Genomic DNA, 21,223 nt, shown 5'->3' with positions numbered 1-21,223 from the left:
AGTGCTATTTTCACAGCTCCTATTCATAGGTGCTATTTGTGAACAACACATATGGACAGCGATTTTATGATACAATTCCGGACAATAGACCTATTGATTTGTTTATGCAAAAAAATACTAAAATCAATAAGTCTACTGTTCTATTTACATTTTGAACATTTCGTTCGGAATTGTATCATAAATCCGCTGTCCGCATGCGTTGTTCACAAATAGCACCTATGAATAGGAGCTGTGAAAATAGCACTGCTATATCTGTAGCCCAATCTATTCACTGTAATAATGCCTAATATTGAGTAACCGCACTTTCCGGTAAGGTAAATCTCACGTATTTACGTCCAGATGCTTCGCGGTTGTCCTCTTTCTAATAAATTTAATAATGTGTACTAAGAAAATTATTACGTTTGTAATAACTTATTGGTGTTTTGGCCAGGTCGAACGATCTTGAGATTCTTTTCTCTTTCTCCTCCACAACTACAATAATGACTGCACAGTAGAACGCACACAATATTTTTTATAGTCGACATTTTTCGAAGTTAAAAATGGCTAGAATTTTTGTACATCAATTGAAAAAAACTTTTGTGTTAAATGTTTTTTGTTCCGAGTTTGGTGCGTTTTTACAGTCGAAGTGACAACAAATTTATAACTTACATTCGAATCATCGAACATTTATATATTGTGGATTTCGATCAAAAAATTCTCAACCTCAGACGATTCTGGCATTCTGTAGTTTTAATTTTAAATGAGTCAATAAATATTTACTTATTTTCAAGACACGTTGCAAGATGATTCAGTTATCTTTGACAATAATTGCTGAGCTGTACGTAAAATAAATGAAAATAAAAATAATTATTAATAAATAAATTGTGTCCTCAATACCTCAAAATAATTTTTATCTCGACACATGTCGGACTATACGATGACATCAATTGATTTGTGTTTTGCAATAAAAATCAATTTTTTGATGAATTTCATGAAAAACTAGCCACTTTATATTGTTGCGACATATTATACACATATTATCGCTCGACTTATTTATAAAATATGTTACATAATCCACTATGTTCTCTACCACTTTGTAAATCTCTAGTTCAGTTATTTCAAGTCTATGCGTTTTTACACTCGACAAAATGGGATTTAGAGCGATTAAGTCAAAAGCAACCGTATAAACATTTGTTACAATAGGCAATTTAAAAGATATCCAATAAAAAATACGGCACAAAATATTATGATGTAACTGTCACATCCAATCGTTTCCAAACGTATGTTTGGTGATACATAAACTGAACACATGAAAAACATAAGCGTACATACACATCCAACCAATAATAATACAGGTTAAACATCGAACTGATGTCGATATTGCTAGTCGAATTAAAGTACAAATCATGCAGTTGAGTAAATCGTTTTGTCACCCCATTCAAGATATGTACGCGCTAACCGAAGAAAATGTACCAAAATTGGCAAACGAAAGAAGAGACTTACGGCATAGAAAAGAACGAATGACAAAAGTGAAAAAAGTATATATTGGTTTATGGATAAAAATGGAGAACGATGTCTTCTTGTTTGTTGAATATGTTGTTTGTGCGTCAAATGGAAATATCGATTGTGATTTTCTTGCTGTCTTTCGGGTTTCTATCGTTTATTTTCAGTATCCGCAATTGACAACTTTACACTTTATATTTTCTACATACACAAACATTGAAAAAGAAAAAAACCAACGAAGAAGAAGTTCGCAAGCAGTTTTTTTGCCTTCGTCGTTTTTCTTTTCAATAATTTGTTGAAAAGTTGTCTATTTGTTGGTGAGGCATGAATCGATTTGTTTCGTTTGACAAATATAAAGTGTATTAGAATTTTTGTTGCTGATGTTGTTGGCGGTGATGTCAGTTTGTGACAAATCGTGGTAATTTCAGTTTCATTTGCTGTGTATATTCATTGAAAGCACGAACCTTTTCAAAGAAACAGAAAAAAATACATCCATTTTGTAGATGATATTGGCAGTGTCATGAGTCATTGTGTCGACTTTTGGAATCTATCATGAGAATTTCACTTCGGTTGTCGATTGTGTTGTGACGCAGCACATGTACCAATTACATTGCAAAATACCAATAATCACAAATTGATGAAAAACACGGACAAAAACAAAATTGAAAAATATTTAGGCATAAACAACATTGAAACAGTTTTAGCGCGGTGACCAATTGCATTGCTATCGCCTATTAAATGCGAAAAACACATTCATTGACGTAAAATGGATGGAGTTTAACAGGCAATATTGATATATAAATTGATACAAACATCGGAACCATAAACAAAATGAGTTCTAGTGCATTTGAGATAAAAGCCATCAAGTGTTTTATTTGATGTACAATTGTATACATAGGTACATCAATTTGCGTGCAATCGACGTAAATTAAATTACTTTTCAAACCCAAGAATTTATTTCGACTTTAATTGGCCTCAAATCTACATTCAAGCAAACGTAAAAGTTAATTAAAGCCAAAGACTCGGTTTCATTCTAAGCACCGTTTCAAATGCTGTAGTGCTATTTGTTTATGGCAAACTTTGTATTTCCCATCTGATTTAAACTAATTTTTAAAACAAGAACGCAATACAGACTGGCTCTTTATATATATTCATATTTGTTGCATGGAAATCTAATTTTATTGGTCATCAGAGGTTATCAGTGCGGCACATCGCTCTAAAAAATGTTCAACATAGAGATACGAATTGTCAAATTAGTGTGAGAAGAAAGTGTAAAGAGGAGATAATCTCATACAAATACAAACACAAAGCAATTGATTAGTTTACGGAACAACAGAACCAACGGAGGCAGCAACTGTTTATGCTATAAAATACACTTAAGTAGTTCCTTTTGTTGATCAATGTGCGTCAAAGTAGCACGAGAATATTGTCACGTATTTATACTTGAGCAAGCAGTGTTACTTTGTCAGTGAACAACTATTGAATGTAGCAGTGAACATCGATTCATTTGATCATCGTTACAATTGAAATAAATAGCAACAGTTTTCGAATGAATTGAAACCGTTTGCTCTCTATAAATAAATCCGGTTTCAACTGTAGTTTGTTTAAAATTTATTGTGTAAAAGAGAATAATGAAGATCAATAGTGCAGTGCTATATCGAGCTATATTTCTAATCAGTACAGTGGTTTTGGCAATAAACGCATATGAGAAAAAGTTCCATCATCCGAACTATGTGACAAAACGTTCGGTGATGGTACATTTATTCGAATGGAAATGGAATGACATAGCCGATGAGTGTGAACGATTTTTAGCACCAAATGGATATGCCGGCGTTCAAGTGAGTCCGGTTTCGGAAAATGTGATTGCCGAAAATCGACCGTGGTGGGAAAGATATCAGCCAATTTCATATCGAATAATCACACGATCTGGCAATGAAAACGAATTTAAGTCGATGATTGATCGATGCAATCAAGTTGGTGTTCGAATTTATGTTGATATTGTATTCAATCATATGACGGGTAAAAAAGGGAAAATTATCGGAACCGCCGGTACAACAGCCGATGTTGATAAATTGGAATATCCGGGCATTCCATATGGCCCCAATGATTTTCATCATCCACTTTGCAATATCAACAACTATGACAATCCATTCGAAGTTCGGAACTGCGAATTAGTTGGTATGTTATAGGGCAAACAGAAGATTTGAAACTTACACTTTTGATGATGTTTTGATCGTTTCCATATAATTTATTTTTCTATGAAAATGTTCTTGATCTAACTCAACTTTCACATCAATAAACAATTCAAGGTTTGCCCGATTTAAATCAATCGAATGGACGAACACGCGATAAAATCGTTGAGTTCATGAACGAACTACTGACATTGGGTGTAGCAGGCTTTCGTATCGATGCAGCAAAGCATATGTGGCCACATGATTTGTACGAAATTTATAGTCGATTAAACAATCTCAGCACAAAGGCATTTCCAGCAAATTCCAGGCCATTCATTTATCAAGAAGTCATCGATCTTGGTGGCGAAGCAATCAAAAAGTGTGTACCATATATATACATTATTTTTACGTGACGAAATGTTAAAGTGATAAGTAAAAACTCACATGACATTTTTTGCTATCACCATAGTATATTTACAACTCTCTCGTCGTTTTTATGTTGACACTGAAAAATAATCAACTTTTTTTAACGTTTTGTTTTGTTTTTCCATTGTGTCTTTACGTTATTTATTCTTTGATAAATTGTGTCACAATAAAAACAACAAACAGAACCGAGTATTCTCCGATCGGTGCAGTAACTGAGTTCAGATTTTCACAAGAAATCGGCAAAGCATTCCAAGGTAGAAACGATTTAAAATGGTTACAAAGTTGGGGTCCTGCATGGAGTATGTTGCCATCGAACGAAGCCTTTGTATTTGTTGATAACCATGATAATCAACGTTCAAATGATGCGAATATTTTGACACATAAATCACGTGAACGCTATATTACAGCGACTGCATTCATGCTGGCACATCCGTATGGTTATCCACGAGTAATGAGCTCATTTAAATTCTCTGCATTCGATCAAGGTATGATGGTTTCGGCTCCTAACAATATAATAATTGTTTTCATCAATATCGCCGTCGTCATCGACGTCATTTTGCCTCAACGTTTTTTACAGCGCTTTCTTTCTCATTTGCATTCGATTACATTTTATATCTTGTATGCGTGCGTGTATTTTGTCACTTTACTTTCAGGTCCACCGGCTGACGTCAATGGTGAAATAATTTCACCAAAAATTAACTCAACCAACGAACAATGTGAAAATGGTTGGATATGCGAACATCGATGGCGTGAAATTCGGAATATGATTAAGTTTCGAAACATTGTTGGCAATGCACCAGTCTCATCGTGGTGGGACAATGATCGTAATCAAATTGCTTTTTGCCGTGGCACTCGCGGTTTTATTGCCTTCAATATTGAATCGATCGAAATGAATACGAAACTGTTCACATGCATGCCGTCTGGCACATATTGCGACATCATTACCGGAGAATTAGATGGCACGGCCAAATGTACCGGCAACCAAGTTGTGGTCGATGAAAATGGAGAGGCACATATTCGAATCGCTTCGGGCACCATTGGTGTACTTGCCATACATATTGGGGTAAAAATCAAAACCGAATACAATATATGCACAATATAATAATCGTAACGGTGTTAACCATATATTGAAACAAAATTTCAATCAAATGAAACCCTCTCTCTATATATATTGTATTTGATTTATAGGCAAGAATTGACTTTCAGCCAGAAGTTATTATTCGCTTCTAATTACATGTTGCGTGCGCGTGATGAAAGCAGACACAACAAAACAAACATCATCATTTGTAAACGAATATTTGAGCGTAATTAACTCAATAATTGTGGCGAAATGAAACGTGATTTATTTGATTAAGTACTATAAGCTAAATTATTCAAATTAATTTCAATTGTTGCGCAGTTTAATTTGTTGCGTAAAAGAAAATTGACAATTTTGTTTGAGCGAAATAAAAAAATAAATTGAAAAACACAGAAGTGCTGTTATTTTCCCCCAGACTAAACGTACAGAGTGTGGCAAAAAATGTGTAATATAATTCCTAATATGTTTTAAAATAATTATTTTCTTTGTAAGAAGTTCTTACGAACTCATGAAATTATAAAACTTTTTACGCCAAACATATTTTTGTGAAATCCATCAATCATAATCATCTGTAAGGCACTAGTGACATAAGAACATAAGATCATTCCATTCGAAGCTACCACGACACGCTGTTATCCTGTGCTTGTTGTCACCTGGTTACTACGCAAAAATGATATATTTTCAAGACATTTCTTTTGTTTTCGCTTTGCATGATAGTCTTATTCAAGCGGGAGCATCATTTGCTATCGAACACAATGAAGAAATCTCTCTCTCTCTCTATCTCTCTCTCTCTATCTCTCTCTCTCTATCTCTCTCTCTCTTTCTGTGTGTGTGTATGTGTCTTAAATCAACAAATAAAAAGGCGAAAAAATAACAACATTGCAAACGACCTGTCACTTTATCAGAATGTATCAACGATAAAACTCATTTTATGTGTAAATAAAAAACGTGACCTGAAAACAAATTATACGGTTTGGTCAGCGCGACAATCTATCTCTTTATGTATATTCCGTTCGATCACATGAAAAACTATACCATCAAAGGCAGTAAAAAATAGAACTAAAAAACACTCTGTATGTACGACATATTTTGAATGTCAACTCTGTGTTTCAATAGATACACAACAGATTCTATTTTGAATGAAAAGGGTCAATAACGCAATACGAAAATGAAGAAAGGAGTCGTACGGGTGTTCCTGTTTATGGAACAAACTGAAAATGTCACATGCGGAAAGCGAAGGAAAAAAAACCGAAAAACTCACTATAAACGTGTTCAAGTGGCATATAAAGACAACAAAAGGTAAAAATCGAATGGGAGAACACGAAGAAAATCCGTAATAAATATTTTCCAATATAACCCAAATCTCTCTATATTTTCCATTATAATAACACAGACAATATCTCGTTCTTTCTCCTTCTCCATACTCTTGAATTCTTTATGTTGCTTATATGCCGGAATATTACGTCGTTACGTCGTTTTTTGTGTGTGTATGCATTTCACATAGAAAATAGAAAGCTAAATGAGATTGACTAGCTAATATGCACGTTAAATACGTTATTATGGAGGTTTTGTTATGAAATCCACTTTTTGTGCCGAACTTCATTCACACACATACGGCCTTTGTCTACATAAAAACATCTCTTGAATATGCCAAGCACAAGGTTTCATCTGAAATCCTGTATTTCAGAAAATATTCGAATGAACTCATTTATAAAATCAAGAGAAAAAAAACTTTGATAGAGCATGTTACCATGTGAGAATGAGTTATTTTTAGTTTGACTCTTTGGTAAATTCACCTTTAATTCTTCAAATACACACACACACACGTGCACACATATCAAATGAGTGTTTATGTTGAACTTTGGCAAAAATGTTCAGTAAAATACACAGATCTCAGTGGAATTTTTGCATAAAAGAAATGTGTTTGCAGAAAGGTAAAAAGGAGCAAAATTGGAGCAATTAAAAAGTGTTTTCATTGAAGATTTAAAATCGTTTGTAGTATGGCCTGGTTCATTTTTTTCATCTTATTCATTTGAGTTTGAACGTTTAATTAAAAATGTGTTGAAATCAGAAAATTTCAAAATTAAATTCTTTATTGATTTAGATTGCATCATAATTAATTAAATCAGCGAAGTGTATGCAAAAATAACAAGCGATTGGCCAGCTATTGTAATTAATTTTGAAAAACAAAATTCAACACACAAACAACCTTTTTCATCATCATTTTTTGTGCTACGATGTGAGATCGGTTTTATTTTTCTTATATTCTCAATCGTATTTTATTCCTCAAAGCAAAAAAGTTTTAACATCATCAACGCGGGAGAAAATTAATTAAAAGAATTCAAACACTTTTTTTCTCATTTTTCATCATAATAACAATTAGTTAGTTGAATTTTTTTCATTATTGTATAATCTAGTCATTCATCTGTGTTGAGTGCATTTTTTAGCTAAGGAAGTCACATTTTCACTTAGAAAAAAAAAACTTTTAGTGGAACATTTATTTTCAAAGAAATAAAAAATGCAAATATCGCTTTGAAAAATGCTTCGCATTGCGAGCAATTTTTTTTATCGACATAATATACTCAGACCATGTAATCAAAAGAATGTTTGAAATTTAATGAGCGTCGATGGAATGTCTAAAGCAACGTCCAATGTGTAAATGTATTCTGTACAGCTTCATCTGAAATCGACGCCAATCTATTTAAATAATTGATTAGTTCATCACAAGCATGCTCCGTATAGTGGCGCACACGCATCTACCATAGTTCACCACAACGACATTACACGTGAATAATTCGATTCGCATGAGAGCGCCATGTAATACGAAAAGTGCAATTCGGTTCAGAAAAGTTCAGTAAACGTACATTTTTTTTCTTACCGTTACCTTATAAATCTTCCAGTAAATCGACCGAACCAACTGTAACCAGAGTGGAAGAACGAGAGTGTAATCAATGAATTTTTCATGGCATCGACAAAACGATCACATTTTGATATTCCAAAGGAAATTCGTATGTTATCGAATCGATGGCTGAAGTGTAGCAGCAGTATTAGCAGATGGTGTCAGTGTCTGTTCACCATTTATCAAACTTCCTCAATCGAATCCAATATCTTGCACGTTTTGACATTCAATCGATTAATTGGCCAGAAGCACTTGAATACCGATTTTTCTCTCTGCGAATACCGTAAATGAATGAATATGGCAAAATCAGTTTGAACGACGCTCATTGGTTTCAGATAGAGAAATTATCATGCTAATTTTTTTATGAGAGTTAAATCTGCACACATTCATTCGCAAACAATATTTTAATCTGACGTTTAATATGCAACCTTGCACCGATATTTTCAATCGGAAATCTATTCACAAAAGCATGTGATTTGTATGCACAAAGTTATCAAATGGATTTTGAGTGGAAAATTCAATATCATTTGCCGCATTTACCTATAACTTTGATTGGTTTTACGTTTCATCGATAAAAAATTTATGCGAAAAATGAACAGGTCTATACACACACACAAACATTACGATTTCTATGTGAATGAATCCCTGTGAGTGAGAGAGGCGGAGGGAATGAGAGTCATTCGTTTGTTAGATTTTCCAAACGAGAAAATCCAACGAGTATCAGCTTCAGTGATCAACGATAAAATTGTATCGATGTTGATACCCATGAAGTGTGATTACCTAATAACTATCGAAAATACATGTACAATGTACAACCAAATCAACTGAACAAATCCTATTAACTTTGAAACGATTTCGAAATCTTCCTCTGCTAAATAAAATCAAGTTGAAAGTCTAAATTTAATACCATTGATGCATTTTCTGTTAATATTTGCTTGAATTGGCAAATAATTCCGGGTTCCTCGAACCATGTACACATTACTCAAACGCACATGCATACGCATACAAACCTGCACAGTGCACACACACACATGTGAACTCCCGTTTGGGCAAAACAAATTTGTACAAACTGTAAATACAACACACATGCTCTGCAAATTTTGTGGGTTTATGTCGATTTATCACATCCGGATTTTGAGTTATGGATAAGTAAATGAAGCAAATAGAATGAAAAAAAATGGCCGACAAAAATGGCTAAAACCCATCTCATCTCATTGGAATTCAAACATTTTATGGATTGTAATTTGCAATGACGCCATTTAACCACTGCAGAACATGACCATTTCGATCTTGTTATGTTTTATCGATCTTTTATCTTGACGATACGCTATGTTTCTCTCTCTCCAATGCATTTCACTTGTTCAATCAAACATGAAGTTTTCGGTTGAATAGAAATAGATGTACTCTCTCTTTCATCATCATGCTCCCATCCGAAACCAAATCGAAGTTGTTCGAAAAGTGTAGAAAGGAAAGTCTTTTTTTCTTTCGACCAATATGTAAAATACTCGAGGGCATTGTACGTAAGGAACAAGAACAAAAATTGCACACTCATGGGGATTTAGCCATCAATGGTATGCGTTTTTATCGTTTGCACTCTTGTGCATTGCAAATTTCAGTGTGGCAGCGTCAAAAAAATATATAACCCTTTACAATTGAATTATGTGAATCCGATAAGTCCGAAGCGATTGACCGGTCAAACAAACTCCCACAAAGAATGTGCTCACATTTTATCAATGTTCGATTTAAAGTCAAGCGATTCGGTTTTCTTGTCACTCAGTCGGTGCTGGTTTTTCCCTGAATTGTAACTCAAGTTCATTGAAGCGATACATGTACAATGTACATAAATATTTATGTATGTGTTGGAAGATTTTTGGATATTCACGTGCATGAAATGCTTTCATAATGACTTTGTCAAAGAAAATTGGTAAACTTTATAAGCAGAATAAGCGGAATTTAACTCATTAAAAAGCTGTTGGCAAAACTGGATTACGTCAGGAATATGTAGTGGCTACAATTACTTACGGTAAAATGAATCAAGAATATGCTTCATATGCCTTCGATTCGGTGGTCTCGGTTGCCTATACATTCGCCTTGGAATTCTCTCTCTCTCTCTGTGTCTCTCTCTCACACAAATGATTTACATTCCGGCTATGATTCCACTATAACAGATTATTTCTCTCTCAATTAGTTAACCACAACACGAGCATACGAATTATTAGACATCGTTTGTTGTCGGTGCACATTTCATCGGAATGGTAATACATCATCGTGTGGCAAATGGATAAGTTTTCTATTAAGGAACAGTACTTGTGTCAAACTGTAGCAAGCTCTGCACATCCTTAGCGCATAACCGTAACAATATGATATTATAAAGTGAGAGCAGGAGAGAGAGAGTCATACTGGTAGCCATGCATTCGATAAAATTCGCATTTACATGCCAATAATAACAACAATAATAATAATAATAATCGTAATCATAATAAATAGCGCGCGTCCAACATTAATTCTACAACGTTTTCACGTAGTTTATTTAACTTAAGCTGATTACATTCAATGTGAAGTGTTTGTACATATTTAAACACTGTGTTCAACATTCTAGCTTAATGTGTACAATGTACACATGGTAAACTAAACATAAAGCGCTGTGCCGGCAAACGACAACAGAAGCAAAAACAAAAGCAAAAACAACGACTGGCAAACCAACGCATTCGCAATAAACTATGTATGGTTTTGCATCGCGTCGGCCTCACTTGCTGGATAATCACTGTACGGCTTGCATATAATATATGTGGCGAATCTAGGGGAGAGAAACCAATGCTAATTTACTAGTTTATTGCTTGAAAAATCTAGTAATGCTAATATTCCATTATGAGCACTTTCAGTTTTCTAGTTTTTTGTATTGACAGTTCTACCAACTGTACGTAATGAAGTATTCTGGCGTTTTGTCGTTTGACATAATGAATATTTATTTAATTCCACTTTTTTAATACAAAATTGTGCAAAAAATGCTCGTTCCTGTCAATAGTCGAGTTGTGAAATTTATTTGGTCATCGAATGACATATTGATGACACAAAATCAAAATGGTGAATCAACTAATTTTCGATAATTTTTCTAGTTTTTACATGAACCATAAAAAATTAGCTAATGGTTTCCGTCCCCTAGTGGCGAATGCAAACTCCATGGATAAATGATTAATTTTATATGTATATTGTGATTCGTTTACAGCGCGTTAAACCGAATCGAATTCTCGGTTTTATGAAGTCAATGTGCTGGTAACGAAATCAGCATATGCAAACGATGCTCACAAATCACATTGCGAAATTGTTGCAAAAAATCAATTTATAAATAAAGCCAAATAGTTCAATGGCGATGTAAAAGAAAATCAATTTTCAGAGAAAATGCATCAATTTATTCTAAGTAGTAGTCAAAGAATGAATATTTTGGATGAAAAAGTGTTTGCACTAAAGAGAAATGTGTTTATCGATACTGAAAATAGATTTTATTGCATTTGAAAATGTTCTCGAAATTCAGATGTCTATTGTTCAGACAATTTCGGCCAATCGGGCTCGTACGAGTGTAAAATGATGAAGTTGATGCTTATCTCAAAAGACAATACGTAGCATTCTGAGTGATGGATGGTCCTTGATGAAAATGTGTCTGACACTTCATGGGATGTAAGACAAAGGATCGAATTGTCATTCACATTTTGAATGCAAAAATGTATCGAAATCAAACAATTCTCCCTTTTCACTGTTCAACAAATGAATTTCTAATTTATGTTACACAGATACACATATGTAAATAGATGATGAGCGTGCACATACTTGAATGCCAGCGTCGAGTATTTTTCTCTTCATTATAATTTTCTGTATGCAAATGGCATAAATAAAACAATAAACAATGTAAAGTGTGAACGAATATCAATATTGAAGTTGTGTTTTTTTGCGCGGGTTGCTCTGGGTGATGAGTGCTCAGCATCTCGTATACACATTTTCTTATAAAATATACATGGATTAGATGCATGTGGTTGCAAACTGTGTTGCATGACTGTATTGACGCACCGTACCACATCATTGTATTCCGTTATATTAACTCACCGCATTCAAAATTGTGTGTAGAGAAAAAGAAACGAGATGGCTCACATCTTGGACTGAAAATAGCAAAATAAATAACGCAAATTACACAGCATCATATCGTGTGGCAAAATACACACGCACTAATGGATTCATAAACATTCATATTTGAAATTATTAATTTATAACAAAACCATATTTTAAAAATTGATGCTCAATTTGCATGAACACAGACGCGACACATTTGTCAATTAAAGTGGCTGAAAGAAAGCAACGAAGAATGAACGAAAAAACCATTATCGTACATAAATAATGATCGTACTTTCAAACTATTTTCGACTTGAACAATTTCTCTTCTAGTTAAGTAATAAATTAGCATTTCTGGTGTTTGTGCTGTAGAAATATTCGAAGCCCACTTACGGCCAAACAAACTGAAATTGGAAATGAGCAATGCGCGCTCATCTAAATTTATTTTGCGTTTCACAACTATTGCTGGTGTTGTCATTATTCATCAGATTACATCAATCATTCAACCATAATAGTTTCACATGAATTGCCTTATAGACAAAGTTTTCAACAAATAATAATTACAAAACATTCATTTGTCTCGTCAAGCCGATCGCAATTTAACTTATATTTGTTAGCGTCACATGATGCCAAAATCGATGGCAATGAATAATAAATCTCGGCTCATATTTAGCAAAAACAAAATACACATTTTAATTACACAACAATGAGTCAAACGAAAGAAATCTTATATCGTTGAGTGTGCCAGCATGTGTGTTTCATGCCAGAATATTCGAATTTCATTTGTGTTGATGCGACGAAATGGAAATAAATTTTCATATGGATTCCAACGTGAACACGTGAAGCACAACGTTCTTTGAAGCTATTGGTAGAGTACAAGCATTTCGAATTTTCATAAAAACTAAAAATTGCCTTTCAAATTAATTGAAATAGAATAATGAGATGGAAAAAATGAATTCGTGCTGCAGGGTTTCATGAAATAAAGCCAATTTTTTTGGGAATAGAAAGCATAAGCTTATTGCTTAGATTATTTCCAGACATCCACATACAAAGAATGATTTGAAATTATTATTATTCTTTGGCTCAATTTTATCAGTAAAATTATTCGCCGTAGGACTCTAAACATACATTATGGATTATCATAACAACATCTATTTACATCTCTTTCATCTTTTAAAAATATCAACGTTGAGAATGATAGAGAAGGAATTGAAGTTGTAAGAGGAGGCTGAAGTCTCTCTTTTAGTCTAATTACATGCTCTTGGCGAGGCTTAATTTTGCACTGTTCTTTGCAGTGTTTGCGATGCTTTGACTTTTGTCGCAACGTCGAGTTGAGTGTTGTCGATGGCGTTTGAAATATCGAAAGAGCCAAAGAGAGGTTGATGATTAATGCAGAAAAAATATCATGTTTCGCTTTAACGCCCATAAAAAGTAGCATTTCTTTTTTTGAATCAACGGAATGAAACATTCACCAAGAAAATACAGTACGCAAGAATATTATGTACTAGAACCATCGTCTTGCTGTGTAAGTAGGTGTAATAAATTAGAATAAATTTGTGGATGGTCATAAGTCTATTTGTTTTTACGAAGCCCAGTTCAATCCCGTTGTCAATGTGAAAAGATACACTACAAAGAGTAAGAAAGAAAGAGAAAATGAAAGTTGAAACAGGGTAAGACGACGATGATAGAAGCACTGATAATAGTACCGATGTTGATACAGTACATAAGTCAAAGACGCCCTCTTATCGTCGTCATCGTCTATGATATGCAATACGGACAATTTGATAAACACACATACCATTACTTAATGACGGCAATGACAAAGCAATTTCTTGATGTTGTCTTTCAAAACAATTCCAACGGATGCTATCATTATTATTATTATTATTTAAACACCTATATTATGTAACTTAACACCCCTTTGACTCATCATAAATGTTTGACCGCAATTTTATCAAGCACTTTTCTTTCATGAACCTCATAACCTTTTTTACTTTGTACGTAAATTCTTTCCTGTTATCGAATATTTATTAACGATCCGAAAATGTGATGAATTCTTAATTAAATTTCGTTTTTCATTGCGAACGAAGGTGATGACTTCTTGACATTCCTCGTTTGTATCCATGATGTTGATTCAACAAAGAAGAAAGCAACGAAAAACGTTGTGTGCTAAATTGAATTTGCAATGATGATTTTTGGACGTGTTTTCAATGATTATTCTTCAACTGCCACTTCAAAAAGGAGACTCTTATAGTTGATACTAAATTGGTGTATCACTATTTCACAAATATGAATATGGCATGCGGTACACATTTATTATTGAATGATGTAATAAAATCTATTGATTATAATCTTCAATTAGTTTTCCATCGGATTAGTGAAAATGACATGTATTAATACCGAATCGAACAATATAATCTAAAATGCTTAATCAATTTTGAAACATTCAATTCAATTATTGCTATTTACATGAATTAGTATTTATATTGAATATTTCATCAATAATGCTATATCTATATATCATTTTCTCCGCATCGCTCGATACTCAATACATAATACCTAATAATTATCTAACCGTGTTTATGGGTAAAAAGGCGAAATATTTAGCATAAATTCGACCTCACCGCAATGATAATAATAGTACTAATGGATCAGCCTACATATTCCAATTTTCAAATATTCCATACGAAATGAATGCTATTGAAAATTGAAATATAAATTCATTAAAAATTGAATTTCACAATATGCAAACCAAAAGAGGAAAAGCAGAGAGCATTCAGATTTTTTTTCTGTGTCGCATGTAGCAAATGTCAATTTTTCGCCATATTTCCGTAAATATTTTTTTTCTGTTTACCTAAAAGCATCGAACAAAATTTAATAAACTCATGTAGACATTAATTACTTTTTATCTCCCTGTTGGCCGTATGTATATTTAGTTGGCAATAGATGTACCTTTTTAATCGAGTGGAAACGAGAACATGTTGAAATCCATGCACGTCTCTCTCTATGTTTTTATCAGATGTGTGTGTTCAATTGAATTACAATGCATATAGCACATTCACAAGGGTGAAAATGTTCGCTTCATTCTTCTTTCACAATTTTTCGCATCCATTCTCATCCCTTTTGCCGTATGTGTGCGTATGTATACATACAGAAATGGAATGGTATGTGAAAGAGAAAATCGAAATTTGTATCAGGCTAGCATAAATCGAAGAAAAGCAGCACAGTATGCTTTTGCTATAACATTGTTAGTCATATGCGGTGAAATGTTTGCAAGCATGTGAAATCAACTGTTTACGGAGCGTTCAATTGTGAAATGAGACTGTATGCGTTCTATGGTTCATACGCACGCACACTATGGGGTGTACAAACAAATACAAACGAAAGAAGAAGAAGAAAAAGAACCGTTCATACCGCTGAATATATTATCTAGTTGAAAAGGAATAGGGGACAATGCTTTCTTTTGCACTGCTGTTCATGACTGTGTCTGGTATCCCATACTCTATTTCTCTGTTTTTGGTATTAATCTTGAAGGCACAGGCCATTTCTCACACGCCGAATGAACGCAGAAAAAAGAGAAATCATTTCATTGAATCGTTTTCTGCACCCCATTTTGTACGAATTTTGTTGCAAGACAAACAGGACTCTTCCTCTTCCTAACTGCGATATGCGTTTAACATTTTAACAAAAGTTACATGTACCCTCGGCATGTTAGTGTGCACAACGGATTTCCATATATCTAATTCAATCTTGCTATCTTCATAAAACACACAGCCATATAGTCTTAAAGAATGGGTTCTTTGGAATAAGAGCGCCCGATTCCTTCATTATGGTGCAACAATTCAACTCATTCACATTGTATATATACCATTGCCGTATATCTTATGCGAATAAGCAAATCGAGACGCTGTTTGGATTGTACTCTATTTATCATGTTTGCCTTCTGTAGAGAGGCAATTTCAATGAGAGTGTAGTTGTAAAAAATGCTGAGACGAGCCGAAGTCGAGTCATGCCATTTTAAGAGGTGAGAAGTTCACTGCACGTTTTACAATGTAATATTATAGAGAAATTCATGCGTTGCTATATACTTTGTTTATGATTCATAACAATTTTGACGAGCAATGGAATGCACATGCGCACACTCACACACACACCATTGCATCGGGATTGAGTTTTTTATACCATACATGCCATTTTATCATTTCATTTAAATTTTGTCACTCGATTTAGAAAAAAAAATTAAAAAACATTTAATTCTTTATTTTGTTGGAAAAAATGTGTTCATCATTGTTTGTGAGATAAAATCAAAATTGAAGCATAAAATTCATTGAAAGACACTCAGGTAAATGCTTCAATCGAATGAATAGTATTGCAATCGCCTCAAAATTTATATAAAACAAAGTATGAACCAGCGTGTAGTGTGGTCTATGATTGGAAACGCACACGCCAAAGACCGAAAAGAGCAAAAAAAGGAATTGAAAACACATGTAGTTCTCAAACAAAAAAAGAGATACACACACGCACTGTGCGCATACACACATGCCGTCTTTCACCACTACAATGATAGTAATTCCTTTGCTCTCTTTGCTTCTGACATTTGTATCAGCTGCTCTATGCGGTGTTTCGCTCACAAAGTCTGCACTATCGACAAACATAACCGAATCGAGAGAGAGAGAGACAATTCTTATTCGTTCTCTCCGGCGTTAAATGAATCCGAAATGAATGTCGCTGCTCTCCATTGATATTGTTCATTCAACGAAGAGAGCAAACGTACGAGCGTCGAGTGAGCGTAAGTGTGTGTTTGTGAGTTTATTTATATGTAAATACATAAGCGACCACGGTAACCAGAGAGAATCGATATTGTATGCGGCAAACGTACTCGTACTCTACCATTCTGAATGTCTTGCTGGAATGTTATTGCTCGTCTCTTCCATTTACTATGTATACACGACTGTACAACATACTCGCATCGTGCACACATACCAAAGCATTCGCTGTTATCGAGCTATGTGTTGTACGTTCCGAAGCGTATGTATTGTGATAATAATACAATGTACAAGCAATGGCGGCCAGCACACATTCTCACAATCACACTCTTGCACATCGAATGTGTCTGCATTTTGAGACTAACAAACTTTAACTCAGTGTTTTCAATGGTGTAAACGATATACAACATACAATCAGTGAAAGAGAGAAAAAGAGCCGATCGAATCGCGGTTTATGTCGATTCTTTTTTACTATTAATTTCTACAGTTCAGTGTATTTTTTTTATCGTAAAAAAAATTCAGTTATTCATTTAACGAAAATCAAGCTATTTCCGAAAGGTTTTTGTGGTTTTTCGGTCTCGATTTTGAGACGAAACAAAATCAATTGTCGTGATATGTTTTGTTCTTGCCTTCAGTAAATCGATAAATGTCTTACTATATACATATCTATATATGTGTGTAAACGATGTGTATTTGAAAACCAAGTGTCAGTTGTTTATTTTGGCATTGATTTTTTTCCGAATAAATGTGAATTTTTGGCAATGATAAATTCAATTAAAATCAAAAAGTGAACAAATTTCATCGTCAATTTATGTGAATGTCTGAATTTTGTGCGGACAAAATCCATAAAACTTCATCAAAATTATAATTTGAATCACAGATTGATTGTGTCATTTGACATTAAGCAAACAAAAAAGTGAATGAAAAAATCAACGCTTAGCCAACGTATGTACATTGCATAGCCATATAATCGGAAATATATGCTCTATCAAAATAATGCACGTTTAATGCGTCATAGCCAAATATACAATTCTTGTTGTTGTGCGATCTTTTTTCAATTCACGGTGTGGTGTTTCAAAGCTTCAAGCTCCATTTGTTTACAACCAAATTGGGCAACCGATACAAGCGGCGTAAATTGTAAACGACGGCGTCGACGACGATACGCTCTGTTTCTACGATACTAGAGTGAATTCCTTTTGTGTATGTGTATTCAGTGCTCATGTATATTGCATGTGCAAATGCAATTGAAATTGACGACAGTATTGCACACAACATACACTGTAAACGGTGGTGGTGCAATTGACGAAGTCGAGACAGTGCGAGTGCATGTGAATTAAGTGGCTGAAATGTCGATGACATTTCTCAACAGCAAGGTCTCATTTATGTAGCATCAACATTGCGATTGTTGTTACTGCTGCCGTACGATTTTTTTTTCTCGACTCTATATGCAAACGTCTCCGCGTCAACATATTACAATTAATTGATTTTTGCTTATGTTTTCATGTTTGACATTTTTTTTTTAAATATGCATTTATGAAGCAATTTCCTTGCAACGATTTGTGTGTTTAAAACGTTTTACGTGAATGTGTTTCTTGATGTTGTGTATCGTAATGTTTTTAAATGATAATCTGTCCGAGTGAATGAACTAAAAATATTATCCGAGTGACAAGCTGTAGCTTCTAGCCGCTGAAATCAGTTCTTTTTTATATGACAAAAAAAATGTGAGTGTGTTTTTAAATCCCTGTTTTATAATAGAGTACTAATGAAAATTGAAGCATTGCATGTTCGCTTCTGTAAAAACGTAAAATTCGTGATTGTGATAATCTTATTTTTGTTCGACATAATCCACTTTCGGTTGACAAACACGAAAAGGACGACAACGACAACAAAAAAAAAAAAACGAACACGAATGTGTTAGAGAGCATCGACATAAAAGCAACGAGATTAGAAGATAACATCGAAATTCGAAAACCAACGACAACAACCAAAATCCACTTTAGCGGAAAGAATATACAAAAAAAGAGAGAGAGAAATAGAAACGGCTTGGAACGACAAAACCAAAAATATATTAATTATCCGACTGTGTGTCGTGATTCAATTAATCACCAAATGTCGGATCCAGCATAGTGGTTTTTCACTTTTTTACGCTCTTATTCAATTTGTGTTTTGTGTGTATTTACGGTTACTGCACGATTTTCGCATTCGATAGTGCGGTGGCTGTCTCTTTTTTTTTTCGCTTTCAACAGTCAAAGCAATAACAGAAACGGCATAACAACAATTCTCGCACTCAAAACCAGCGGTTCCAATTTCATGAGGTGTAGGTGTTAAAAACTGATATCAAAAAAAGAGCTGCATCATAAACCACAGACTCCACACATTTCATGCTTTAATTATTCGAAAGAGTGTCGAATTGATGTGTTCGTTCCGCATTTTTCGTTTCAATATTCGTCGACAATTTATAGCTCAAACATAAAATTCGCCTTCACAATGGTTGAACCACCAGTGAGATAAAGCGAAAGAAAATGTTCCCTTTTTTACATTCAATTTTACAGAAAAGAAGATTCATACATAGTATATTGACAATATATATCAAGATTTTAATGATTACGAAAACGTATGTGCGTGGAAAGCCATTTGAATTATTGAATTGATGAAAGAATCTGAATGAAAGGATCTAAAAAGTAAATCAAGAGATTTTTGGAATTGCTAGACAGCATTGTTGGTGAAGGAATATGTATAAAAAACCGCTTCATTCTTTCAATTTTTCTTTTGTGCGGTGTCGCACAATTGGAGCTGTAATCAAACAAGTAAGAAATATACTTGGTAGCTCTTTCTCTCTCCGTTGCTCTGAGCAATGCCATCGTCTTTATGGGTATGGTCGCATGAAAAACATGAAATTTAAATTGCATCGTGTTAGATAGAAAGCCGTTTAAAATGAAACAAGATTTTCGTTGTATTTTTTTTCATCTGTTCTCTTTGGTAATCAAGTTACAGCTTTAAAATGAGCCGATATTCTTTTCTCTCTTGCTCTCGAATCTCGATATTAGTTGATGTGAAATTTGTGTACAAAAATATGCACGCTTGCTCGTGATTTGCATTTTATTTCAGCACTGAAATTACATTTTGATCGACCCTCTTTTTTTCTCTCTCCTGCCATTGCTTTCATTTGTTTTGGACGATACTCGCGCGCAATGAATTCTAGCCAAACGTTTCGAATTTCATGTTGTTGGACGCATGAAATCTTGAAATCTTGCTCGTCGACAAACGACAGATATTTTTAATGCGTACAGAATATATTTCCATTTGATATATTCTACGAAAATATGTGGCTCACATAAATATATACACACAGAGAGAGAGAGACACAGTTTTTGCAGGCGACCGCCGAGAAACGAGGGACGACACAATGTAAATGCATGCACTTCATAAAATGACATAAAAAAAATTATTCGCCCACACAATCATAACTGCCAACTTACGATAAGTAGAAATGTACACAATCTCACTGGCGAACACAAAGCGAATGCAACGCTGCAAAATCAAATGAACGAAAGATGAGAGAGAGAGCGAAAAAAATGAGAGACTAGAATGCGTGTATTTTAATAAAGCCCAAGCATAAGACAGTTATCATGCATTCATTATTTGGGGAATAAATTGGTCGCATGTGACGCGCAAAATCAGAATACATGCTAAATTTATGCCATACGAATGAAGAATAAAAGGCCAACAAGATTTATGCTTCATTTATATAATTAATTTTTATCTCTTGAATTTTGATTGCATTGAACAAACAGTTGGAATAGTGTGCAAACAGAATATTGAGGAACATTCATTTAAGAAGAACACTCACAATCACACACGCGCACATGCACGAAATGACAATTCGTCATTTAGTTTGAAACGTTCCTGAATCGTGTGTGTGTGTGTGTAGGATGCCATTTGACTCGTTTTGCTTCTTCTTTAAGTGTCTGATTTCATGTCTCAATAGCATATTTTTTCTTCTTCTCTTTTTGACTCGATCCCCATCACTTCCATTTCTCATGTCTCGCGTCGAAAGCATCGCTTGCCTTTATTTATATATGATTCCGTCCGTTGATTTTGCTTCAATTGAATCTCAATGGCAAAGCCAATGCTATATATTGATGCATACTGCCAATTGCATTTCGAATATAAAATGGTAAAATAAGTGAGATAATGAAAAAAAAGAGCTGATGTTTTATTGGGCGTCAAGTGTGAAAGGCCCTTTTGTATGCACGAACCGAACCAAGTGTACATTGAATATGCCATAATGCAATGACGC

At 34.1% G+C, this 21,223-nt stretch overlaps 2 protein-coding genes and 1 long non-coding RNA gene across 10 annotated transcripts in view; 2 read left to right on the top strand and 1 right to left on the bottom strand.

Annotated features, from left to right (window-relative positions):
• LOC116341252 (tyrosine-protein phosphatase Lar) overlaps positions 1 to 21,223 on the top strand; it is a 380,836-nt gene that overhangs the window by 74,032 nt on the left and 285,581 nt on the right. The window lies entirely within an intron of this gene.
• Positions 275 to 21,223, bottom strand: part of LOC116341261 — a 106,524-nt gene continuing 85,575 nt past the window's right edge. The window contains exons 4-5 of the long non-coding RNA XR_004201144.1: positions 760 to 815; positions 275 to 361 (exon numbers count right to left, since the gene is read on the bottom strand). This is a non-coding gene — a long non-coding RNA (uncharacterized LOC116341261). The remainder of the gene's footprint in view (positions 362 to 759; positions 816 to 21,223) is intronic.
• On the top strand, positions 2,907 to 5,578 carry LOC116341256 (alpha-amylase A-like). Its single transcript, XM_031768212.1, has 5 exons — positions 2,907 to 3,660; positions 3,792 to 4,032; positions 4,263 to 4,564; positions 4,733 to 5,142; positions 5,268 to 5,578. Exons 1-5 carry the CDS (start codon positions 3,114 to 3,116, stop codon positions 5,307 to 5,309), a joined length of 1,542 nt encoding a protein of 513 aa, XP_031624072.1. The 5' UTR covers positions 2,907 to 3,113; the 3' UTR covers positions 5,310 to 5,578.

This window comes from Contarinia nasturtii, unplaced genomic scaffold (assembly GCF_009176525.2).
Source record: "Contarinia nasturtii isolate CC-2019 unplaced genomic scaffold, AAFC_CNas_1.1 Cnas_scaffold_695, whole genome shotgun sequence".
NCBI classification, from domain to species: domain Eukaryota; kingdom Metazoa; phylum Arthropoda; class Insecta; order Diptera; family Cecidomyiidae; genus Contarinia; species Contarinia nasturtii.
This window is presented reverse-complemented; position numbering and strand designations above follow the sequence as displayed.

Bases quoted from the DNA above. Each gene is read 5' to 3' on its own strand.
- LOC116341256 (XM_031768212.1), top strand. From the start codon at position 3,114: ATGAAGATCAATAGTGCAGTGCTATATCGAGCTATATTTCTAATCAGT. The intron at 4,033-4,262 runs GTGTGTACCATA...AACAACAAACAG, and splicing joins GGTGGCGAAGCAATCAAAAA to AACCGAGTATTCTCCGATCG. The intron at 5,143-5,267 runs GTAAAAATCAAA...TTTGATTTATAG, and splicing joins TACTTGCCATACATATTGGG to GCAAGAATTGACTTTCAGCC.